This window comes from Wyeomyia smithii, chromosome 3 (assembly GCF_029784165.1).
Source record: "Wyeomyia smithii strain HCP4-BCI-WySm-NY-G18 chromosome 3, ASM2978416v1, whole genome shotgun sequence".
Classification (NCBI taxonomy): domain Eukaryota; kingdom Metazoa; phylum Arthropoda; class Insecta; order Diptera; family Culicidae; genus Wyeomyia; species Wyeomyia smithii.
Window position 1 is genome coordinate 112126564 of NC_073696.1, and position 26810 is coordinate 112153373.

The 26810-nt window shown below is 38.4% G+C and overlaps 1 protein-coding gene across 12 annotated transcripts in view; it reads right to left on the reverse strand.

The window, feature by feature from the left end:
* LOC129730152 (lachesin-like) overlaps positions 1-26810 on the reverse strand; it is a 145391-nt gene that overhangs the window by 93476 nt on the left and 25105 nt on the right. For all 12 annotated transcript variants that reach the window (XM_055689234.1, XM_055689235.1, XM_055689240.1 and 9 more), the window contains exons 3-4: positions 3602-3708; positions 1186-1402 (exon numbers count right to left, since the gene is read on the reverse strand). In XM_055689234.1, the coding sequence (XP_055545209.1) occupies positions 1186-1402; positions 3602-3708 (324 nt within the window). The remainder of the gene's footprint in view (positions 1-1185; positions 1403-3601; positions 3709-26810) is intronic.

Below are 26810 nucleotides of genomic sequence, written 5' to 3' on the forward strand. Positions count from 1 at the left end.
TCACCTCCTTATAAAGACAACACGATTGGCTTGATCATTTTCGTGAAAAATTTAACAGCCTTGTATCCCCAAAACGAACTCTGTATTGGGAAACATCGAATGCACGTGGTTTCTCGGCATTATTATCCCAGTGGGTATTTTTATGAAATAGAGTGTTAAACCGCAAAACATTCAACTAGATTTATTGAAAACAGTCTATTGCAAGGTAAAACTGCTTAAAAACCCATGACTGCATTTGTCACATTGGCGCAATGCGTAAAAGCGTTGTAAAACTTTAACATCGTTTTTCTCGTTTGCATGATTTGGAACATGGGACAAATATGCGTAGAACGGCAGTATACCTTTATTGAAATTTTGACAACTGAAAAGGAGCACCCCACAAGGTATTTAGCCCTCAGGCTCCCACAGTCCTAGATCCGGTCCTGGATGCTAGATGTCATAATAATTACCATGTTGAAAAAAAAAATGACTTGCATAGATATTAAAAAGTAATATATGATCCGAATCTGCTCACTTATTCATCTTTTCATTGCAATGGATAGCAATAATTTCATTCCCTAATCCTTTTTTTGTTCGTTTTTTTTATAAATTAAGTTAAAAAACTATATCAATCATTTGTCGAATGCTCCTGAGGGCATTCAAATCGGTTCATTTGTTGTTAAGAAAATCGACTGGATTCAAATGTAAACTATACTTACTGTGGCATACATACAGCTATCATTTTCTTATGGTCTCTAACAGCTAATATTTGGAATGAATTCAAAGTTTTTCTATGACTCGAAAGATAAAGTATCGATTACGAGCAGAAAAAGAAATAAAACAATTTGATTCGACGCGACGACGTGATTAGGAAAGGAAGTGTCGTCTTTTCTGCAATCGGAATTGAATTATCCGGTTCTGCTTTGGTGGATTTATTTTTTACGCTGTTTCCGTTTTTTTTCTCGATGATATTGGTCTTGAGAGCGGTTTCGTTACCGTACTATTTTCGACACGATACGCGACGGGAAGAATTAAAATAAAGTAGCGATAAAATCTATGACAGAAAGCGTAATCGTGCATCAGTCTTGAATTGCAGGGTAATAATAAAGTTTTACTGAATGTGATCAACATGTTTGTTGATTTGTAAGCCCTTATTTAACGCTATTATGGACAGTAAAAGTAAGTGTTTCTGAAATGATGACTCACCGACAACGTGCAGATAACCAAATTGCGTTTTGGCCGTTACGGTGTTAATTTGGCACATGTATCGCCCTTTGTCCTCCTCCTGGACGTTTGATATGTGTAGGAACCAGGTCTTGTGTTTGTCATGCTTGTCGTGTGTCACGCTGATTCGGGGATTGCGCGTTATCACATGATTATGTACAGTTAGAATGGCGGACTGCTCAAAGTGCATCCACGCTACCTGTGGAATAAAGCGAAAAATAATACGTCTATAACGTGTGATCGATGAAATCAAATTTGTCAATTTGTCGGTATAGGTCGAACGATTGGACGGTGATATAATTTTATTTGCTTTCCTTCCTGTCGCGCTCCTGCCTTCCAGTTCAGCATTCGGGCGTTCGGTGATGTCGACTTCGGTTAGTGAAGGAGACGAATGACAAATTTACTCGTGGTTCTACAGGGTAGTCAATTTGTATTCTGTCCTCACATTAGAGAGAGATACACATATGTATTTACTAGATTATGCATGTGGCGAGAACATACTTTCGCTTGAGGGTGGCATTCTTCGGTTCCGGCAGTACGCAAGCGGTTTTATCCCAATATTTATGTAGTTATACGCGGTAGAGCGATGGCGGGATGCCTGAGGCCGAACGTATTTACATGGAAGGCGTACATATCTGTCTGGCTGGAGCACAACTTTAGTCACATGGCTCACCAGCTGGTACTAAAGTAATAATATATTCGAGAATATATTAAGCTATAGTGCACTGGCGTGCGTCATAGCTGTTAGTGATTTTCAGTATCGAAAATCATTTCAAAATATTTGAAACGATTTATTTTAGGACACCAAATAATGATGTATAACAAACTTAGAAAAAAATCCAATCATTGAACAATGCACTAGTTTAAAATAGTTGATTGTAATGAAACATAGAAACAAAAATTAAAATTGAAACAACAGTTGAAATTATTTACGTCACATTTATCCTATTTTAGGTTATCTAGTGTCTAATACTTTATTCTGTCTTGTGTAAAGGGTTTTGATTAGCTTTTTATGAAAAGACAGAAGCACGTACTCGTACAATCCAGCAAAGATATAAGAAAGAACCGTTCCTGCTATCATTGAATCGCATCATGGTTTTAATCACTCCTTCCAAACAGACAGAAATAGATTTACGGTACCGGACAATCTAACCAGTGAACCGTATAATTTACCTTCGTCTGAATCTCCATTTCCGGAACGACAACGGAATATCCCGGTTTTGTGGTGGTTTCGCATTTTATAATATCCTTCTTATTTTCCGATACTCTTCGCTTACTGGTTTGGCTGGGAGCTATGCATTATGCGTCCCCCTTTAAAGAATTGAAGTTTTTTCTTTAAATAAAACAACTCCGAACAACCATAACGGATATCAAAAATTAAGCTTGATGCGAGATTTTTATTCCTCGTAAAAATTGAAGGCGGTTCGAAAGTATTGTCCTAGAAGCAAACGTGGAGGGTTTTCGGAGGAAGACACAAATGATGAATAAGGATAATGTGCATTTTTGTTCGTGCTTCTCGTGCGGTGCGATCCTATCGAATCACTAGCGGAATCTGTATAAATCAGGCCGAGTGTTCGATCAAAAAGACATAAACGATTGAACATTTTTGGGTTATTATTCTGTCCATTGTAGAGGCAATTTAACAGAAGAACTTTTGTTTTTACTTTAGACCAAAAATAATTATTTCTCTCATGATATTAGAACGAATATAATATATATATATATATATAGCAATATTTTGTAAACCCAATCGATTATCTTTGTGTGTGTTTCCAAAACCACATCTTTTCTTCTTTTTATGGGATTCTGTTCGTTCGTGCTGTTTTCGACGCAGACAAGGTAGAAGAATGTAAATAAAATCGTGAAACTGCCAAACCAGACCAACAATAGCACGATTCAAGGTGAATCTGATACTGCTTTCTTAAAAGCTATCTCTGAATCTTTTACGTGTTTGCCAGGTAAAGGAAAGTGTGTATCTTCAAATAAGACTCAGGACAGGGGAATCAAATCTACAGTTTTTCGATGCGGGTTTGTTCTTTTACATACACTGGTACACACATACACACTCGGCTTTCGGGAGAATACTAAGGGGGTGCGATGAATATGCTGGGATTGCACTGGCATGTAAATAAATATGAATTTTTATTAGGAAAATAACCATGATCGTCATATTTATCTTCTGGGCCACGTATCATTGCGTTTTGTATGACTTTTATTAAAAGATAACAATTCTAATAAAACTGATTTCTGCTACTGCACACATGGACTGAAGCAGGAGTTTTCATATAAGTAAATGACGTTTTCCAAGTTTCTTGGCACGATGACAGCAGGAAAGCAAATAGTTTTATTGGGGAATTGTTATTTCTGCAGTTGGACTGAACACAGTTAGGCTACTTACTTTATATGATCCTAAGTTTTTAACGGAGCATGCCAATTTGACATTCCGCCCTGCAGGCACTGTTACGTTTTCTATTACATCGGTGAACTCTGGTTCTTCGATGATCACTGAAAAGAACAAATGAAAACAGAGAGTAATTAAATCTAAGCTAAAAAGTGGGATGATTTCTTCAAACTTATTAAGCTATAGCTGGTCTTGCACACACTCAGGATAAAAATTCAGAATAAAAAATCTTTTTAAAGTAATTATTAGAACATTTGCTATTTGCAAGAAGAATTTTAAACTCTCACTAAGAAAAGGTTTGAAATGAAAGAATTTTAGAAGATGTTTCTAAGAATGACGCTTCAAATACACCTTATAATGAGTGTTTTACCGTCAAACAAATTCCTGTAACTTTTTTTTATTTCTCTTTAATTTCGATATTTCGAGGATTATTAGATCTAAGAACTTTCCTAAATTTAACTCAGTATCAAGAGGGATCAGATGCATTTTTCAGGTGTCTATTATATTTTGAGATTTTGGGGGATAATTTCCGTTACTGAGAAGCCATAAAAGCAATTGGATAATATCTTGGCAGTCCTGGCAATTTGAGCACGGGGGCCTATTTCAATGATTAGGGGATTTTATAATACTGGTCGAACTCGATTATCCGGAATATCAAAATAAAAAATTCATTCCGGATAATCGAATTACAGACAAAATATTCAAATTTGCGATAAACGATAAAATTAATATTTCCTTTTTTTTTATTTTACTAATATGATGCAGTGGCGTAACCAGAAATTATTTTTGAGGCGAAAAGAGGTAAAAACTTTAGAACCAAAAAATATATTGGGCATTGATTATTTTCACTTAATTCGAACATATACCAGAAGGAAAAGGGAAAGGGGAAATTTCTTAATAAAAATTAAAAACGAACACCAAAATAATAAAATTCCGGATAATCGAGTCTAAAAATGCGGATAATCGTATTCCGGATAATCGAGTCCGACCTGTATAACAGGGATTCCACATATACAGATTTTTCTGTATTTTACAGATTTTTGAACTGAAAAAGCAATACAGAATCTGTATTACAGAATTACAGAATATTGCCAAAAATACAGATTTTACAGATTTTTTTGTTATACCAACGAACTGAAATCAATTTCAAAGGTAGAATTCGATTCGATTTTAAGAGTTTTGTAAAAAAACAACATCAGGATTATGCAGTGTTGTTAGTCTCGCTCGTAAGCAGCATACAACACCTCATATGAGGTTCTCGGTGTCGCCGCTTTCACACAGTAGAGAATTCTTTCTTACTCCCCAGATCATATGCACACACTCCCGTCTACTCTTCTCGTGTGTACTCGTGTATACCTACTCCCCAACTCGTGAGAACGACCAGCCGAAGACAATTGATTCAAGATGCTTTGCGATGGTTGCAGAGGGAAAAAAATGATAGGGTATCGGATTACTTCGGCAGCGGTTCGCTTCGGCTGGTTTTGCATTAGACTGCTGTAAAAAACTTACTGAAGCAGTCCGATACCCTACACGTTGCCCCACTGTCGGCTGTCGTCGGTGCATGTCGGGAAGAAAGCATTTTCGTTTTCGAGCACAGTTTTTTAAGTACTCCTCCTATTCAAGCAATTTTAGTCGAGTACTCCTACTCACTAGCGGCGAAGGAAAAAAATCACCTCTAGCGATTAATGAATACATATAAAACAAGCCAAGGATGCGTTGACATCGTCGTCAGTATGCGAAAAACAAAGTATCGGTGCAGGTGCACTCTTTTTGCTCTCCTCTTTACGATATATTTCTATTCATTAGTGTACACCACAATACGTGGTTCTCAATGTGCACAACTCGGTATATGAAGTTATTCGTCTCTGTTACAGAGAGCGATCCGAACTTGTTATATCCTTACTCTTTTGACTCATGAATATGATTTTTGTCAGAAAAAGAAAGAAAATGACAGTGTATGCTCTCCTACTCTCGCTTAAACTCAACCGCTGCCGAAGTAGTTCCTTCCCCCACACGTTCCCTTTCACCGCACCACACCTCTGCTGCTGTTCAGGTGACATGATTTTCTCCTGTTGCTATCCTTTCTTCCCGGAAATACCGGCCTATGGAGAGACAAACTCAACGATCGAATCAATTCTCAGAGCTGATGTAGTCTAGTCATGTGTTTGTTTTCTCCCAGAAACCTATGCACCCTATCATCATTTCATTATGGGTTGAGAGGATTCGAGTTTAGTCGCGACCTGTACACTTCGTGAAGTGCACATATGATGAATAAACGTCGATTGCATCATCTTCGTTTCGTTTCCATCACTGCTCACTAGCAGGAACTCGCGTACTCTTTTACGGTAGCTGAGAAGCAATACGAAAGAGTTTGTTCGTGTCGGTTCGTGCTTGCTGCCACTCAGGGGAATGCATGCAGAAGAGTAGAGTATCTCCAAAGCATGTGTCCAAAGACTTGAGAAGCGTAGCATATGTCTCGTTCTCAAGCAGAAAGGAGAAGAAAGGTTTTGCTTCTCGCTCGATTTGCAACGCTGGGATTATGTAGGTATCGATGAATAAGAAATGGAATGTGACTTGAACGAAGCCCGAAAACGAACGTTTCGAAATATTTGTCAGGATTTCTATTCATAATTCGTAAAACAAATTGCAAAGAGGTGCGATTTCACCGATCCTGTCATAAAAATGACAGCTTTAAGTAATCTTAAATCGTTCGTGAAATTGGAAAATTTAAATGATGCGACAATTCCCCAAATTCGTAACAATAACTGACTGACAAGGGCTGTCTAACGAATTTCGCACGCTCGAAAAAAACTTTTCGACCGGAAGATTCATTGAAACAAATGACTTAACTTGGTCTAAGCTGTTGAACACCATTAGTTATTTCAAGTTCCTATTACAGATCATTTGTGAGATTTTTTTATATGAATCTATACTCTTCTGCTTGTTTAGAACGCATACTTTTAATATATAATTGAAAACCAGAAATTGCATGGCCCCTAAGCTAATGATCTCAATTTAAAAGCTGAAAGCTACGTTTCAGACCAAGGAGGAGATTCTAATATTAAATTAACGAAAACTTTAAAAAATAAATTTAACAAAAACCTGTATGAATATCACGTAGAGAAGAATGAATTTGTTTAAATATGTTCTGCAAGTAAATTTTTTCCATCCAAGATTCTGAGTTTGCTCGATACAGATTTTTAGTACAGATTTTTTGGCCCGAGATACAGATATACAGATATTTTCAAAGAAAAATACAGGTATAAATGTGGCAACCCTGCTGTATAGTCATGCCAGTCATTCCGATTCACATAGAGCTTCTAGCCATAGAAACACTTGGATAAAATTGTAATAATGTGGGTACGCTCATTCCGGTGAATATTCTGAAGAATAATAATTTCAAGCAGTTAATGTGGGGTTGACGATTGGAAATGTACTTACTGGAGATTGAAAAATGTACACCTGCATTTATTGCTTGGAATAAAAAAGAAATAGCTTGACTTCCATTATAGTTAAAAAAAAATAGAAAGATAATTTTTTCATGACGGACCCAAACTTGAAGATGTTGCCGTTGGTAGAGACGGCAGCAAACTGGCGCTTTTGGATCTCTTACTGATGCTGTAAACCGCTCTGCTACTTAGCAAGGCCGAGTTATACGTCCTGAGGTGGTGTAATGGAAACACATCTGACCGGAGATATACATGATTGAAATGTTACACCCAAAACGTTTCACAAAATGCGAGAGGAATCTCAAAATGAACCTTTACGGAAAAACATACTTGTTTACTTACTTTACTTTCCTGGTGCAACATCCCTCGGGATTTCACCTGCGTCACAATGTTACGCCAACGTACTTGGTCCATAGCAGCTCGTCTCCAGTTTCTTGAGAGTCCCACACTTCCAATATCTTGCTCCACTTGGTCTAACCAGCTAGCTCGTTGTGCACCTCTACGTCTTGTACCGGCCGGATTCGAGACGAACACCATTTTTGCGGGATTGTTGCCCGGCATTCTTACAAAATGTCCCGCCCGTTGTACCCTTCCAGCGTTCATGATTTTATTGATACTGGGTTCGCCGTAGAGTTGCGCCAGCTCGTGGTTCATCCTTCGCCTCCATACGCTATCCTCACATACTCCGCCGAAGATAGTTATAAGCACACGTCGTTCGAAAATGGCCAGTTCTTGCAAGTCCTCCTTGAGCATTGTCCATGTCTCGTGCCCGTAGAGGACTATTGGTCTTACAAGCGTCTTGTACATAGTGCACTTGGTACGGGGGTGAAGTTTACCAGACCTCAAAGTCTTGTGGAGTCCGTAGTAGGCACGTCTTCCGGCTACAATACGCCTGCGGACTTCTCTGCTGCAGTAGTTATCTGACGTTACCACCTCGAACTCGTCTCCTTCAATTATTACGCTACTGCCTGTGCGAGCCCTATCGCGCTCGGTTCCTCCTGCTAGCAGATACTTGGTCTTCGACGTATTCACTTTCAATCCAACCTTTTCTGCCTCATGTTTCAGTTTTGTGTACTGTTCAGCAACCGCCTGGAACGTCCTTCCGACAAGGTCCACGTCGTCAGCGAAGCAGATGAACTGGCTGGATTTATTGAAGATCGTGCCCCGCATATTGAAGGCCGCACGTTTCATCACACCTACTAACGCAATGTTGAACAGGAGGCAGGAAAGACTGTCGCCTTCTCGAAGTCTTTTGCGTGTTTCAAACGGGCTTGATAACTCACCCGAAATCTTCACACTGTACACCAGCCATCGTGGCCTTGATCAGTCTTGTTTGTTTCGCAGGGAAACCATTTTTGTCCATGATTTTCCATGGTTCTACACGGTCGATAGTATCGTAGGCGGCCTTGATATCGATTGAAGGTGGTGCGGTATTTGATCGAAGGTGGGACTTTGTATTTGAGACACTTTTGGCAGATCTGTCGCAGCGTGAAGATTTGATCCGTTATCGATCACCCAACCACAAAACCGGCTTGATAACTTCCAACAAACCTCCCTGCTAGCGACGAGAGACGGCGAAAGACGATTTGGGAGAGCACTTTGTAGGCTGCGTTGAGAATCGTGGTCGCTCGATAGTTCTCAAATTCCAACTTGTCGCCCTTCTTCTATATTTGGCATATTACTCCCTCCTTCCACTTCTCTGGTAGCTGTTCTGTATCCCAGATCCTGGCCATCAGCTGGTGCAGACAGGAAGCCGACCTAACCGAGCCCAGTTTGATAAGCTCCGCTGCGATGCCATCTTTTCAAGCTGATTTGTTGTTCTTGAGCTGCTTGATGGCATCCTTAACTTCATCTATCGTAGGGGTCGGAATGTCTCCCTCATCCACTGTGCTGACGAAGTCGTTCCTCCTGTCGTCTTTGTCCTCTGCCTCTGCGCCATCCAGGTGTTCGTTGTAGTGCTGCTCCCACCTGTCGATCACCTCATGTTCATATAATCGAATGATATATAATCGAGTCCAACCTAAATATAAGAACAGTGACGTTTCAATTATACCACGTTAAAAAAAAATTTTGCGTCATATATTCGAAACATATCTATTTCGTGTTCCTTGCATGTGTTAATATATTCATAGGGGAACTGCTCCATTATTCATCTCAGCCCATATATTCATCTCATACAACATGAAAACGCAATTGAAAACAGGAGAAAACGCATATTTTCTTCTCAAACCAATCTGCTGATCCATGGAATAAATTCTTCTTAGTTAACTTTAGATTCCTCATAAAGTATTATCCTCAAAAACTCACTTAAAAGCTCTAAATTTGATATTATAGCCGGGCATCTGCACTCGAAAACTCATCTGCACTCACTCTCACTCCATTTATACTCTGAAAGGTGGTACGATAAAGTATGTTTGCTTTAAATCCATAAAAATGCCCAGCATAGTTTCACAAGCTTTTTTCTCTCTTTCCCATTGACGACGAGAGCATATTTGCAATATTTGTGCCAAAAAAGAAAAAAAAATAAATAAATTCAGAAACCCTTCATAGCTTTTCGTACTTTTTTTAGAGAAATAAATGAAATAGAAAGTAGTAAAGTATGATGAAAATTAATATCAAGAAATTTTACTACTTATTGAAAAAGGATGGCCATTTTACAAACAACAGCTGCTTAAACTGACGAGAATTGATAATTATTGGAAAATAGATGAGCTGAAAGTTTAGAAATTTATAAACAACACTCATGCACGCTTCTCAACAAAGACGCAGGTAATCACCCCTCATGGCTATTCAATCTGCTTCCTAAAAACCCCAGACATGATACGGTGAACAATCGACCGCATAAATCCCTACCTAACTCCAATAAAGAGTGCTAAATTTTCAGTTTTACCTACTAAAAATAAAAAACACCAGTCCACATAAGCACTGAGGGAGACTGTATGTCACAGTCGAAATATATATTTGCGCGGACTGAATTTCAATATTTATTTCCAAAATAAATTTTCTAGTAGAGTATAACGGAAACCGATAACTATTTCATTGATTTCCGAGAATTGATAAAATATCCTTTGAATGTTCTCTTCTATTTTTCAAATAGGTGAAAAATATTTTCATATCTATGCCATTTCTAAAAAAATAATAAATATTTTATGTCCAAAGTTTCTTTACAACGAGCACTCACAAAATATTTTTTTGAATATAAAAATTTGAAAAAAAAAAGATTATGTTCCATTTTGAGATTAAGTCACAAAAACTATCTTCCTTAAGAAAATAAATGCATTATGATAGTTCATTAAGCAGACAGTATGTGAAGTAAAGGAAGCGAAAAATAAGCGAACAGGTAATGTGATACAGATTTGGAAAAATATACCGCATCCTGACGGGACGCGCCGGAGACAGGGAGATTCCGGGTTTATGTCCCGTCGGGATGCGGTATATTTTTCCAAATCTGTATCACATTACCTGTTCGCTTATTTTTCGCTCTCTTTACTTCACATACTGTCTGCTTAATGAACTTGCGTGGTACCGGGAAAAACCGTTGTTAAAAATAGAAATTTAGTTCGAAAAATGCATTATGATAACTTGGAGTATATTTTTAGCATAGCATTTGATCGCCCGTATGTTGCAAAAAAATTGCACAGAGAACCACCAAAACGGTGCCTGGGAGTAGCAAGTCCATTTTTAGTGTACAATTCCTGGTGATCTTTCTTTTCACTGGTCAATAACGCAGCTGGCCACGCTCAATGCAGATCAGTAGAGGAAGGGACATCGGGAGTGTTAGTTAAATACTTGTTGCTACTAGAGACCGAGAAATCCACTGCATTATCCACAAGTGTCAAAGGAAGGAATTAGTAGTGTTAGTGGAGAGGAATTGATCTGGATCCATCGAGGTTGATGGTTCGATCTTTTCTTCACAAATTCGCGCACGATATGGTTACTTCTCGGTCTCTGGGCAACCGATCACCAGGAGACGATATAAATAGAACCGTGCCACAATCGTTAACAGTCTGTATCGCACCAAACTTCGCGTTTTATCATAACTCGTAAATCATAACTCAAGTAAAAGTAAGATGAAAAAATCCACATTTTTAGTTCGGTTGCGTTAATTGTTCATTTCATACATACCACAACTTTCAGTAACTTTCAGTAAAATTGATTCCATAATTTTCCTTGGCAAATCGGTTTTCTATCAATTGGACCTGTGCACACTTAGAGGATAAAGAATAGACTAGAACGACCATAAATCGTAGATAATTAAAATAGGGCTTTGCAAATAAGCGTCGTATGTTCTTAGCTTGGCTTGGAGAGCCCATCAGAGCCAATATGATCGTAGTGGAAAGAAGCTAGGTAAATGTCAACAAAAGCGAACCCTTCATTGAAAATAACCCAACATACTTCATAATATTCCATTAGAATAATATGAAATATTTAGTTAGAATCGGCAACTTACAATTGAACCATTTGGAATTTGTAAAGAAAAATAAAAAGTCTGAACGGTAAAAATGTTCTATCACGTTCTATCGGTTCTGTCGACAAGGGTGAGGCGGGCACGGTAATATTCTTAGCTGTTACTCATGAGTCGAAACTTCTCCTAACCAAACCAAAGTTTATCCTGAGAATTTTCTCTTGAACGCGCGCTATTCGGTTGAAGCAGATCAAAAGAATTCACCAAAAAAAAAATCGATTCTATGGCTCTTGTCATTCAGCTCACGATTTCCTCCCCTTGCTTCCGATAGCACATCCGAAAGAATACCTGCTGCTCATCCGTAATGACAGTCACAACCCAAGAAAGTTTCGCTGCATCGTTTCATCAGTAGTGGAGCCAAACTATCTTCTTCCTCTGAATGCGGTCGATTTGACGCGAGCTGACGGGAGCGGCAATCGGCGTGTGGATGGTAAATTAAATTGACATTCACATGGTTGCTGGGAAGATGCCTATGGAGAATAATGCTTTATGGTGACTTTTGTTTCTTACGGTAAATATTGATTTAAGCGACTTCCAGCATTGTTATGGTCCATACAGTGGAACGGTCGACCGTGTTGCCAAACATAGCAATCAGACTTGGTACTGAAACCTTGTCTTATTCCTCCTTCTAATAACCAAGGGTTGTAGCGTACAGAAAAGTGAAGTGGGGTGTTGGAGGAAAATTGGTACCACTCACTATCACGGAGAAGTGCGAAACTGAAAAGCGTGCTGTTTTTGTCTACAATGGCAAAATATGTCTGTCGAAGTGCCAAACTGTTTAGAACGGAATGTCTTGGGAGTTGAGGCTGCATGGTTTGGTTTCTCTGGTACGTGCCTTTTCTGGCGTGGAATAAGCAGCACTGCTGAGCTCTACTACCTTGCTTATAATACAGCAAGCAAAGGAATTGAATTAGGAATGGAGAATTGAATTAGCCGCGTTTTTCTTTCTTTGCTTGTCGATTGATTGTTCTTGATTAACTTGGCTTCTTGCCCTCTGGTGTACGTTTTTGGAAGTCTGATTCCTACTCACTTTTCGTTGTAAGGCAGAGGTAACCAAAAGTTTTATAAATCTGATGTTTTAACCGTGATATTTTCAGTTCGATATTTCAAAAATGCTTGATTTGATGTTCAAAGATTAAATCCGATGAATAACTGTTTACGTTTTCAGCTAAGTAAAAGTTCGCGAAGAAATATATGTCTTATCGGTCCGAAATCATTCTTGCTCAACAGTTTCCTTGCTGGTGTTCTTGTTTTGTTTTGTTCTGCTCTGTTACTCTTATCGCTTGTTGGGCATCAGCACTTGCGAAACTTTTTCGCCTGGATTGCATTTTATCTCTCGTTTTCGCTTCCCTTTGGCATTTCCTGTGTTTGCTGGTTTGTCGCACTGAAATTGATAACCACTGTAGTCATTTATCTTTCATAGTGCTAAGAGTCAACGAGCTCCATTTTTCGTATGCTTTCCTAGCTATGTTAAGAGGGGAGATGTCTTGAGAAAATTTGTCGCATCTTATATTGAAACACATTCAAAAGTGCAAGGTTTAGTAAAACTGAAGAATTTTGTAGAAACCAGTACTTTTGCTAGTAATACTAGAGCAATTACTAACTGTAACCTAACTTTTTAAAATGGGTCAAGAAACAGTGCATTCAAGGCTGGTTTTCAGATGAAGTAATCGTCTTGGTTCTCGACGGTTATTTATTATAGGAGCTCTTGTCAACATACTAATTAGCCAATTAAAATGTAATTATATAAAGCGATAGACGCAGTTACTGGTGACTGCAAAAACGCTATATAGCTAGTGAGTACTTATAGCGGCAAACTTCCACGATTATTCGTGCAGAACGGAAAAGGAAATCCGCCCCATTATTTGATAGCCGCTAAAGAAAAAGCCGTTCCGTCTTTACTCACAGAATCAAAGGTAGGCACAGATTCAGAAATAGGGAAAGTTACCACACTAGTATAATTGGTATTTCTGATCCGACGGGGTTGCGATAGAACGTTTGAATCACAAAGCGATATGGCAGTTCGGAGCACGACCTGCGGCAATTGATAAGCTGTGTAGGTTATTTAGGCTATTTAGATTATGACTGATATATCTAAAACAAATACAAGTACTTAAAAATATCTGTTTTTTACAGCCTTATTTTACTTTATAATTGAAAGTGTTGCGTAAAAGGTTTTTCCCCTAAAAAAATCATACAAGGCTCAACAAAACTCACCCGTTACAACATCAGTAGGTTATGTCCTATAATTGAACCATCAGTTAGCACTATGGTTCGGTTCACCACTGCCAACACCGATCTTTTGTAATGCCTACTGACGACTACTGGTTGTTGAAGGATATTAAGCTATGAATATGGGCAAAAACAGCCCTACTAATTGAATAAATACCACCGCCAGACACGAGAGGCTTTCTGTTCAAGGAATAATATTAAGATTAATGACTCTCCGTCTCACTGAATGGATCCTGATGGCGCTAAAGATCGGCCTGAAACGAACGGATGGAATGGACGAAATTAGCTGCCGCTGCTGTTGGTGTACCGAAGGATGTTTTGCGGTTTACATCGTTCAGAAGCTACCGCATGACAGCCAACCGGTTGCGGATTGAGCTGTGGTGTCGGTAATTAATTTACTCATTTGTCAACACTTTGAACTAGAATCTGGTGAAGATGATGAATGCGTTGCAAGTCAATTGATTTATCTTTCTCGTCTGCGAATGTACTGATGTGGTGTTTTGCGCTAGTTTTACTATGATTAACTCTGTTGGTCTTTGAGTGCTTATCTCTTCGAGTATGTGTTACTGGGTAGTAATTAAACATGTTATGGATAACGCATCAAACCTATGGTTCAAAAGTGTATTGAAGAACTAATAGTAAATATTAAATTCAAATGGAAATAACACAGTGCAACATTTTTTTGCCTTTGCTTCTATGTATGATTTTTTATGTATTTTGACGCAAACACAAATTTTCCCGAGGTTGAACACATTTGACCTGAAGGGGCAACAGTAGCGCCATTTTGAATTTTTGAGAAAGCGGAAATTTTCGATGTTTTTTCGACGCCATTTTGTTTTGAAGCCAAATATCGGGGATAGCGCTACGATCTTATTGACACTAACAGCCTCCCGAGTCGAGACTCGAACTTATGACAACTTGCTTGTTAGGCCAGCATCGTACCTCGAGACCAGCTGGGAGGATAGCCCGAGGTATTATGAGTAAAACTCGAGTTACAGTTTTTTTGGGAAATAAAGCTAAAGAAATAAAGATAAAAATAAACTTTCTTTGGTTTTAGCAATATTTTTTCTATGTTTATGTATATCTCCGGATATGAGCAATTCTCGCTGAAACTAGGCCACTAGGTGCACATGGTCTTTCAAATTTGATATAAATGCACATAGTTATTAGAAATAGAGAAAAAAATGATAATGCCATTTTTGTTTGATCGAATTCGTTGACCCCTTGGTCACCAAGGGGCGAAACAGTTTTCAGATAAGTTAAAATTTTAGAAATTCTTGATGTATTATTTGAGCTATATCCCTAAAATTCGTTATGTAAAGTACTACAAGTAGCACTTTTCTGTAAAGAGGAATGATAGGGCTTTCATTTGAAGTGATCAGAATTTAGGCCGCCATCTTGGATTATATTAGAAAAATGCAATTTTGACCCTGTTCGCAACTACCGATTTTCGATCTGAGACCAGCATTGGAAAGCTGAGAAAAAATGCTATAAGATGCAAGAAAAAATTGGTGAGCATCAGTGTTAACCCATCAATTGAAGCTATTTTCCAAGCTGAGTTTCAAAATATTCATCGTACATCGCGCGATCAATGTAGTAACCTGTCTACTGAGACCAAGTGGATGCACATGTTATGTCCATATATGTCCATATATCATAATCGATTGATGCTACAACTAGTACGCCACTACTGTTATTTTAAGTTTAGTGAGAATAAGCTATCGCTATCGCTATCGAAAAATGCTATTTTGGGAAGGTATTGATGATTACAAATATTTTCAAGGCCAAAACGGTTTGTTTGATCGGTATGACGTCTTCTATAAAGTTGTAGTTCATATTTTTTTCTCTCCGTAAAAATATACACTTTAAAATGATTTTTTTATTGAAAAAAAGGCAACAGAATAATGTAAATTTATCGTCAGGCTTTAGCTATTATCGCCCGGGGGGCCAACGAAGACATAGATCTACTACTAACTACTAACTAATCTTTTGCAGGAAGATAATCTGCATTATGAAAAACCATCATGCAAAAATTTATCGCTCTAGGACATCATTTACCCCCCGGGCGATCATTGGTAAAATCTGACGATAATAGAGCCGATATCTATCTAAAAAGCTCATTTTTTAAAAATCTATTTTTTTTATAAAAACTACAAAAAAATACTGAAACAATGCAACCAAAAAAAAGTTATTGAGTGTATATTTTTTTCGGAAAGACAAAAGTATTATCTACAACTTTATCGAAGACGTCATACCGATCAAACAAACCGTTATGGCCCTAAAAATATTTGTAATCATAAAAACCTTCCCAAAATAGCATTTTCAGTAGCTTCTCAAAAACGAGTCGTGCTCCAAAAGAAATAAACCAATAGCATAAAATGAAATTTTTTGCCTAGAGAAACTTCTATGCAGAGTTTCAGCCAAATTAAAAATGACAATTTAAATGAAATATTAAAACTGGGACATTTTTTGTGGAACTGCTCAGTAATAAAAACCTATCGCTTTGTTAGTATCACACATGCTAGTGTTGTACTCATTATTCTCACTAAACTTAAAAAAAAACAGTAGTGGCGTACTAGTTGTAGCATCAATCGATTATGATATATGGACATATATGGACATAACATGTGCATTCACTTGGTCTCAGTAGACAGGTTACTACGTTGATCGCGCGATGTACGATGAATATTTTGAAACTGAGCTTGGAAAATAGCTTCAATTGATGGGTTAACACTGATGCTCACCAAATTTTTCTTGCATCTTATAGCATTTTTTCTCAGCTTTCCAATGCTGGTCTCAGATCGAAAATCGGTAGTTGCAAACAGGGTCAAAATTGCATTTTTCTGACATAATCCAAGATGGCGGCCAAATTCAAGATGGCGGCCTGAATTCTGATCACTTCAAATGAAAGCGCTATCATTCCTCTTTACAGAAAAGTGCTACTTGTAGTACTTTACATAACGAATTTAAGAGATATAGCTCAAATAATACATCAAGAGTTCCTAAAATTTCAACTTTTCTGAAAACTGTTCCGCCACTTGATGACCGAGGGGTTAACAAATTCGATCAAACAAAAATGGCATTATCATTTTTTCTCTATTTCTAATAACTATGTGCATTTATATCAAATTTGAAAGATCTTGTGCACCTAGTGGCCTAGTTTCAGCGAGAATTGCTCATATCTAATATTATTGAACATCATAGAGATTGAATTTTGAAGAAAATTTGTCAGAGAACCTAAAAATATCAATTCATAGCGGCAGTGTTGCCAGTTATATTGTATATATAAAAATTAATTTGCGTTTTTCGGCAAATAAAAAGCTAGAAAATTTTATCGGAAATCAAAACCGAAAATCTTAAGTTTTTCGCTGAATGCCTTTTAAGAATCTATTCCTAGAAAAAAAATATCTATAAAAATACCTTTCTCTGCTATGATTAAGTACACCAGCACATCGTTCATTTTCTTCAACCGCGTACATCATTGCTAGGTTCTTTATTGCAGATAGGTTCGACGGCTCTCTCTTCAGGTATTCTGGCAACATGTCCAGTCCACTGAAGCCAGCCCCGCTGTAACACTATCACTATATCAGCCTGTTTGTATACCTGGTACAACTCGTGATACATGCCACACTTCTTCTTCAATTTACCGCCAAGTATCGGTAGCAGGACTTTACACCCAAAAACTCGGAGCACTCGTCGATCATCTCTGTCGAAAACCAACCTGGTGTTCGCCGACGGAAGATACTGTTAACGGTCTCAATCTGAAGAACAGGACACGGTAGAGCACTTTGTATACAAACTTGAGCAACTGAATGCCTCGATAGCTGCAATAATCCAGACGATGGCTCTTTTTGTAGGTTGAGCATGTAAGGCCTTCCAACCAGTTGTTCGGTATTTGTTCATCCTCCCAGTTTCTCGGTATGAGCTGGTGGATCGCATGGCACAGCCGCTCGCTTTTCGCTTTTAGGAGTTCGTCCACGATATCATCCTTCCCAGCAGCCTTGTCATTTTTCAGCTAATCGCCTTTTAACCTCCTCCTGGATTGGTGGCTCCACAACTTGTTCGTCGCTCGTAATCTTCATCTTGTAGCACCCGAAAGTGCTCCTTACATCTGGCTGCACCCATTGGTTTATTCGTAAGTAGGTGGCCGTCCTTGTCATTACACATCACCGGCATAGGGAAATTCCTGCATCGGACTCTGTTGACTAGTTTATACAAGATCCGCTCGTAGTTTCTAGTAAAGTTATCTTATGTGCTGGCGAGCACCTTTTCATCGTGCTCGCGCTTCTTCCGACGGTGGACTCTATTTTCGGCAGCTCCTGCCTTCCTGTATCTCTCACTGTTCTGACATGGAGCCACATTCGTGCGTGGATATTACAAACGACGAGATAATGGTCAGAGTCAATGTCTAGACCTCGATAAGTCCTAACATCACTCATATCTGGAAAGTGCCTAACGTGAGTATCTGGGTGATCGATCTTGGAGCAGGCTTCTCCAGCTGAATGCCTCTGGGTGTGTTTCCGAACGTGGAAAATGTTAGAAGAACTCCTCCCTTCAAACTTCCATCTTCGATGACAAATTCGATGTTTTAGGCAACGTCATAGGTTTGTTCAAGTATTTCGTAGAACTCATCTCAGACGTCATCGGATTTGTCACTTGTCGTTGCTTAGATGTTGATTAAACTGTAGTTAAAGAGCTTGCCCTTTCTCCTCCACACGCATATACGGTCATCTACGGGCCGCTACCGGATGACTCTTGTTTCCTGATTTCCTAGCACTGCGAAACTGACAAATGATTACCCAGCGAGCAGTTGAAACACGGTGGCGAATCACTGGCGAAGAAGCTAAGCTGGGTTGTTTCCTAGATTTGGGAGAACGGGGTAGTACCGGAGGAATGGATGGAGGGTACAGTGAGCCCCATCTACAAAAATGCAAGCAAGTTGGATTGCTGCAACTACCGTGCAATCACGCTGATGAACGCCACCTACAAGGTACTTTCTAAAATTCTGTGCCGTTGACTATCACCGTTTTCGGGGGAATTCGTGGGGAAATACCAAGTGGGATTTATTTGCGGTACGGCAGGTCCTACAGAAATGTTGTGAATATAGCGTGCCTACACATTATTTGTTCATCAGTTTTAAATCGGTGTACGATACAATCGATTGATATCTGCTATGGCAGATTGTGCACGATTACGGTTTCCCGGATAAACTGACACGGTTGGTCAAGTCAACGGTGGATCGGGTGATGTGCGTAGTTTCAGTTTCGGGAACACTTTCGAGCCCTTCGAATTTCGAAGAGGTTCGCTATATAAAAAACAGTATCAATCTCTTACCACGAATTCATATTGGCGGTTGTGAAATCGAGGTGTTAGATGATTTCGTGTACCTGGGCTCACTGGAGACTGCTAAAAAACAACACCAGCAGAAAAATTCGTCGATGTCTTATGGCAGGAAATCGTGCCTATTGGACTCGTTTGAATCTTGTTTTCATCACCGTTCGTTTTATTTTGCGGGTTTAAATTGATGCTTTTCGGTGAAATCTGTCCAGCAGACAGATGGGCCTATATGCCGATGGGTTCCCTGGCGGTTTCCCAGGCTTCGGCAGTAGGACCTGCCTCTACCGCTTCCACCTGTCCGGAAAGAGGCAGTCATCCAGGCACCTCTGCATGACTGCCCCGAACAGCCCGGGGGGCGTTTTTTTCGCCAGCCTGATTGCCAGGTTAGGGATACCATCCGGTCCCGGCGCCTTGCTCACTCTTAGGGATTTGGCGATCACGATGAATTCCTTATTCATAACCCTTGCCTCCTCCTCAACCTCGACACGGCTGTCGTCGCTCACGGATTGGATGTTCGGCAACCTGGCCGACCAGCCCTGGTCTATGTCTGAGATATTGGAACGTCGAACGTGAGATTCGACCGTCGGAGGCCAAGGGCTTGGCTCGTGGCGCGGTGATCGTTCTGCAGGCGCCAGCGCGCCTTTGGTCTCAGCCATTACGACCCTGTAGGCGTCCCCCTACGTATTCGTATTGGCACTCACACATAGCCTATCGAAGCAGGCCCTCTTGCTAGCCTTTATCGCACTCTTTAGCATCGATCTTTCAGAACCGAATGCTGCGCGTCACTCTGTCTTCTCTTCTTCGTTTCGCGCACGCTGTATCCTCCGTCTCGCACGGAGGCCCGCACTGCGAAGGTCGGCTATCGCGTCCGTTCACCAGTAAACCGGTGGCTTCCCATTTCTAGGTTGGCGAGTCCTAGGCATGGTGGCGTCACACGCCCGCGATAGCATGGCAACTAGTTGGTCAGCAGTCGGGCGGAGCCAACGGTAGTTGTCCGATATGGTGGTGATGTCCAACAACGACTCAGTGGCTGCTTGGTGTAGCAGCTGCTGGGCCGCGAAGCAATGGTTCAGGTTCAGTTGCATCATCCTTACGCCCGTGGTTTCGCAGCCGGCATTTTACGTGTAGCTCGCGGTATACAGCATTTCATAATTCAGCTGCCCACTTCAGGTCAGACACCGTTTGGGTCGCTCCTCCTGGAGATCAGGAGGTCTATTGGCCCTGACTAGCTCCTGTATATATTAAAATGTGAGGAACGTTCGTAGTCTTGTGAGAATCACTACCACACCACCCCTGAATCCTGTGGGAGTCACTACGCCACTCAATACTTTAGTTAGACCTTTAAAATTCCATATCCAAGCCACTGCACAGTGGTACGAGAGCTCAAAAACGTGAACTTAATTCATTTGTTCTCCAAATAATGGTTTCATTGACATACTATCTTCCGAAGATATTTAGTATATAAAAAGACCTAAATTATGACAAAATTTTTTAGTTCGAAACTCAACCGCTAGTGGCGCTGCAAAATCTAACTTTTTAGCCTTGCGTTTTAGAGAAATGGTGTCTTCAGCAAAGTTATAGATAAAGTTATTACAAAAAGCTTTGTCGAAGACACTTTTTTTCTAACTTTTCTTGTTTTGGATATATAACGTTTCTTATTAGACTTGTTTTTAAAATTAGTTTTTCTCGAATATACAAAAAACTGTAACATTTAGGAGGTAACAATGTTCGGCATATATTTGTATATAATTGAAACACACAACTTTGTAGAAGACACGAAAATAGATAGCTTCCACACAAACCAAGTTATTGCCAAAAAATATTAAAGCATCATTTTTTGTACACACCAAAAGCACAAAATAGCAAAAACTAGCAGACGAAACCTGCATAGAATGAAATATTATCATAATCACTCTACGAAATCACTTTGATCGTTTGTCTCTTTTAGTATCTTCATTGCCTGATATGAAATTCAAAAAGACAGTTCATAGTGCAATTGCAGGGCAAATATGTCATAAACTTGAACTAGTAAGGGGCCGTTCCTAAACCACGTGGTCATATTTTGATCACTTTTTATACCCCCCGTCCCCCCCCGTGGTCTTCCGTGGTCTTTTGGCTAACCCCCCCCCCCTTTCGACTTTAACCACGTGGTCTTTTCATTTGTCAACTGCCAAAAATTAGCTTAATTTTTTTACATTCTCGTTTTTAAACTTTTAGTACCTACATTCTATATTTCTTAAACGCAAAAGCTTCATTCGTGACTTGGGGGCAACAATAAATAATAAGCCAGGAAAAAAGACCACGTGGTCATTTCGTCATGTTGTTTATTAGGAGGATAATGCTAATTCTGAAGATGATTTTTCAACTTTATATATTTTATACATTTATTTTAGCAAAATCAAAACATAAAAATATAATTTAAATATCAGAACAATGCATTAGATGAAACAACATTTTTCATTTGGGAAAAGTATGCAGTGATCAGTAACCTGGCCAAAGTTTGACATGTATTGTCGTCGAAAACGTTGAGTAAGGCTGTTTTTAAAACAAAACTTAGGCAATGAAGGTACTGAAAGGGACAAACGATCAAAGTGATTTCGTAGAGTGATTATGATAATATTTCATTCTATGCAGGTTTCGTCTGCTAGTTTTTGCTTTTTTGTGCTCTTGTTGTGTACAAAAAATGATGCTTTAATATTTTTTGGCAATAACTCGATTTGTGTGGAAGCTATCTATTTCGTGTCTTCTACAAAGTTGTGTGTTTCAATTATATACAAATATATGTTGAACATTATTACCTTCTAAATGTTACAGTTTTTTGTATATTCGAGAAAAACTAATTTTAAAAACAAGTCTAATAAGAGACGTTATATATCCAAAACAAGAAGAGTTAGAAGAAAAGTGTCTTCGACAAAGTTTTTGTAATAACTTTATCTATAACTTTGCTGAAGACACTATTTCTCTAAGACGTAAGGCTAAAAAGTTAGATTTTGCAGTGCCACTAGCGGTTGAGTTTCGAACTAAAGTTTTTTGTCATTATTCGAGCCTTTTTATATACTAGATATCTTCGGAAGATAGTATGTCAATAAAACCATTATTTGGAGAGCAAATGATTTAAAATTTTGAGCTCTCGTACCACTGTGCACTGGCAACTCTTATGGGTAAGATTCACATATTTTAAAATTCCTTGGCTGTCCATAATCAAAACAGTTTTAGAGATGTTAGTAAAATGGGAATAGAAATCATAGGCATATCAGAGGAAATTTGGTTTTATTTTTTGAAGATGCTGTAACTCGAGTTTTGCTTATAATACCTCGAGATGATAAATGTTTTTCATGTAAAATTCCTGAGAAAAATATACTCATTTGCCGAAAAACGCCATATAATTTTTCAAATGCAAAAATAATGTATTAAGCAACATTGCTAGGGATACCATCCGTCCTGGTTTTGAGACCCGTTTGGAGCGTCCTGATCCATTTTTTATATTTTACCATTTGTCCTGATTTTTCTGAATGATGCCGGAAGTTCAAAAATGTTGAAGATTGTTCAGTACTTTTACTTTGACTCCGGTACGAAATGGACTCATTTTGATCGATTTTGTTTCTTTGGTTGAATTTTGACGAGAGAAATTGTCTAGTCGTTGCAATCTTCAACTATCTGACTTTTGGGTCCTAAAGCTATCCAGCTTTTTACGCATCATAATGGCGGTCGCTATAATGCGAGTTCGTGATATCCGAACCTCTCTGCTTACGTCAGTTTTGGATTTCTGAGGAATTGGCGACACAAATGTTGCCAGATTTGTTTCTCTATTGATAAAATACGTGAAGACTTCAAATTGACGTGAGCAAAGTGGTCAAAAAAATGGGTAATTCCATACGAACTTTGCATTTTAGCGTCCGCCATTATTGAGCTATGGCGGACGCTAAAATGCAAAGTTAAGCGTCCGCCATAGCTCAATAAGTTTTGAACATATAGCTGGATACCAGTTTTCATATATCATTTGAAAAAGATGCGTTTTCTAGCAAAACGTGATTTTTGAAAAATGTTTATCGTTTTCCTTCGATTTTTAAATGAAAAATAAAAAACTGCTCGAAATGTCTTAAATGACATTTCTCACCGGTATATGGGATAACTGTCATTTAAGGTATTTCGAGTAGTTTGTTATTCTTTATTTAAAAATCGAAAGACAACGATAAATATTTTTAAAAAATCACGTTTTGCTCAGAAAATTGCACTCCATCAACTGATATATAAAAATCAGCAAAGTGTGTAAAACTTTCGGACCCAATTATAAACAGTTTACGTATGCTGCATTTTTTTGGTATCTACTAACGCCTAATGAATTAAAGTGGCAAAATTGGATCGTCCGAGAAATACTTCAGATTAATGAATAAGTGTTTTGGCGTATTTTGAAGTCCAATCTCAAATTACGTGTTTTATTTATCGATACCTTAAAAAAGAAAACACCTCATATTAAATTTGTACCGGAAAAAGTTGTCCTGATTTTTACTACGACCGATTGGTAACCCTAAACATTGCAGCTTATAATATCTCTTTCTTTTTAAATCCTTGTTAATTTTTCAGCAAAATTATTATGTCAGTTTATTTACCAAGTTAAAAACTTTGGTGAAATCTCGAACTTTCCTTTGAATACCAAGTGTTATGTTTGGACACATTGATGGCTCATCTCAGCGGGCATTTTGTTTCACCATCTTTCCATCTCTGTCGCATCTCGAGTCACCTTTTAAATCTTTTTTAACACAATGACCGATCTTTACTTAGACTACGATCATAGTAAGATCCTGCCGATCGATAGTATGCTGGGAATGCTTGAGTATGGTCAATTTTCAATACCAACGACTTCGTAATAAACCTGGCCACCTTGGTTTATTTTTCTTTTAATCTATGGTTTTCAGATTTCTGATTGATAGCTTTACACTGATTATCAACATTTCATGTATTTTAATTTTTGCACAACATTTGGCTTTAAATTTTATTAATGTCTCCAACTAGAAGTTTCATTTGTCTTTTTGTCAGAGTTCTACATCTTCTGTAGTCTCCTCAACAATAATATTTGATATTCCTTACTAAAAAATTTCGAAGTTATTTCTTTCAAATTTCTATGATTTATTTCAATATACCGAAAATAAGCCTTATTAATCTCAATACTGCAGCATTTCATTGTATTAAGATTTTAAACAGTTCGTATCATATTCATACCAACACTGCACAGTTACCTCTCACATTCTCAAAGAATAAATAAAATTTGATATTTTCAACTGGTTGAATCTCAAAAACTCTTCCCTGTAACTTTCAATAAGCTTTTCTACATGTTTTTCCAGTCTTGAATAGTTTTGATTTTGAGCACTCACATAATCCAAAATAATGTTGACATGTTGACAACACTACCATGTTCAAAACTACTAAAACTTTTTTACAGTAAAACTAAAACTTTCCCCTTTGATGTAGCATTTATGTCCGTTCGCAGTACGTAGCAATTTATCTGATCTGTGTCTGGAGTTAACCGTAAACAACACCACAACGGCAGCTCTGCGGTGACGAGTAGAAGCTGTTATCGCTTTAGCTATTGTAACGCCGCTCAAGGCTTGAATGAATGAGAGTATTGAAGTCCCTTTCATGCTGTCAAATTAGTCGTGTAGGCGACAGGAAAAGTTATGCCCGAAAGTGTAGCCTATTGTCGAAAAGAGTGTTGTGAGCGCGGTTGCCTATAGTTGTATTGGAGCGTAAGAGGGAGCCTTGGGAGGACTAATTGGATCAATCCCAACCTACCATCGCTCCCGCAGATTTAACATCGTCTGTTCTGAAACAATTGTCAGCCAAATACGGTGTACTGGGAAGCGCCTCTTCCGGTACAAAAGTTATTCATAACTTTGATAATCTTCTATCATTCTCCATAAATCTCTAATGCGTTTTCATAAATTTATGGTGCGAGAATGCGAATGAATTTAATTTAAATGTTTCTTGTCAGCAACCGTGTGACTAGGGCTGGTGAAAAGGGTTGGAGAGGAAAATTAATTTGTATACTTCGCATTTAGAGCGACAAAGAGTCTTTGCAACGGAGAGTTTGCTCATAGATATGAATTTCTCAAAGTATCATGTGAAGTGGATTATCAAATTAGTTTATGCCGGATTTTCCCCCAAAGGCAGTGCTGCCAATTCTGTAGTTTGACAATATCTCTTATCCATTATCTGAGGTAATTACCAATTCAGTGATACAGTATAATCAATGACATTGAACGAAAATGACTTTATATTTTTATAGTACAAATTTAGCTTCGAATATAGTATGACGGTTTATGTTAAATAAGCTGCGATGTGATTTTGGTGTGAGTCCAAACAGCATATATGACGGCAAACTATTGCGAATGACATTATCGACAATTGTACCTTCTGCGGTTAGTAAACCAGTATCGTTTTCTGGTCTCGTGGCGTGTCAACCCGATAACCGGATGTGGCGTGTTTGTGGGTGTGTAATTTTATGAAATTTGAACCGTTACATTGTTGTTGTCGACTTTACACCGTAGTATCATTCCCCACCGTGACAGCTTAATGAGGCTGTCAGCGAAGCGGTGGTGAACCTAGTCCATGAAGCGTGTAATTAATGCTGATTAATGTTTTGTTATCTTCAAAATGATTGCTTCGTGGGCGCGATTTGTGTACTTTGACATATTGTTTGCTGCAATTTGAAGCGATAATGTGAAGTCAGTCGCTGGATATTGAGTTGATGATGGATACAAAGAGGAGCATAGGAGTCCCTACATTAAGCGACGTGGAGGTCAATTGAATAATTGAAATTAACAAAAATTTACCAAATTAACAAAATATTTTCATGAATTTATCATCCTAAAAATTATACGCCAACTCATCTGTAGGGCTGTTTTTGGCCTAACCCATGTCCAACTCTGTATCGATATTTTGGATTCTTCCATACCATTTTGTCTCTAGCTCTTGTCATTCATCTTTAACCCTTTTTAAATGTTAATCTCAATAAAATCCAGACAAATTTTCCAAAAATGAAGCATGCACGGTTATTTAGTTTAGTGTGGCCTACACACTAAGTGTCAATTAATTCTACCGATATAAGGTGGTGCGAAATCCGTCTATGTGATAGAACAATATTCCAGGTACAATGAGATTTAATAAACTAGTCACTAAAAACAGTGGGAGGTAAGAAATCAATTTTTAAAAGAGAACAAGGCTCCCAAATTTCACAAGAAAAACATTAAAGCGAAATAACAAATATTTCAAGATTTGTATGAAGAATGATATCGCGATCATACAAATAAATGAGAACAAATTAAATTGAGAGTAAGAGTAAGAGTAAGAGTAAGAGTAAGAGTAAGAGTAAGAGTAAGAGTAAGAGTAAGAGTAAGAGTAAGAGTAAGAGTAAGAGTAAGAGTAAGAGTAAGAGTAAGAGTAAGAGTAAAAGTAAGAGTAAGAGTAAGAGTAAGAGTAAGAGTAAGAGTAAGAGTAAGAGTAAGAGTAAGAGTAAGAGTAAGAGTAAGAGTAAGAGTAAGAGTAAGAGTAAGAGTAAGAGTAAGAGTAAGAGTAAGAGTAAGAGTAAGAGTAAGAGTAAGAGTAAGAGTAAGAGTAAGAGTAAGAGTAAGAGTAAGAGTAAGAGTAAGAGTAAGAGTAAGAGTAAGAGTAAGAGTAAGAGTAAGAGTAAGAGTAAGAGTAAGAGTAAGAGTAAGAGTAAGAGTAA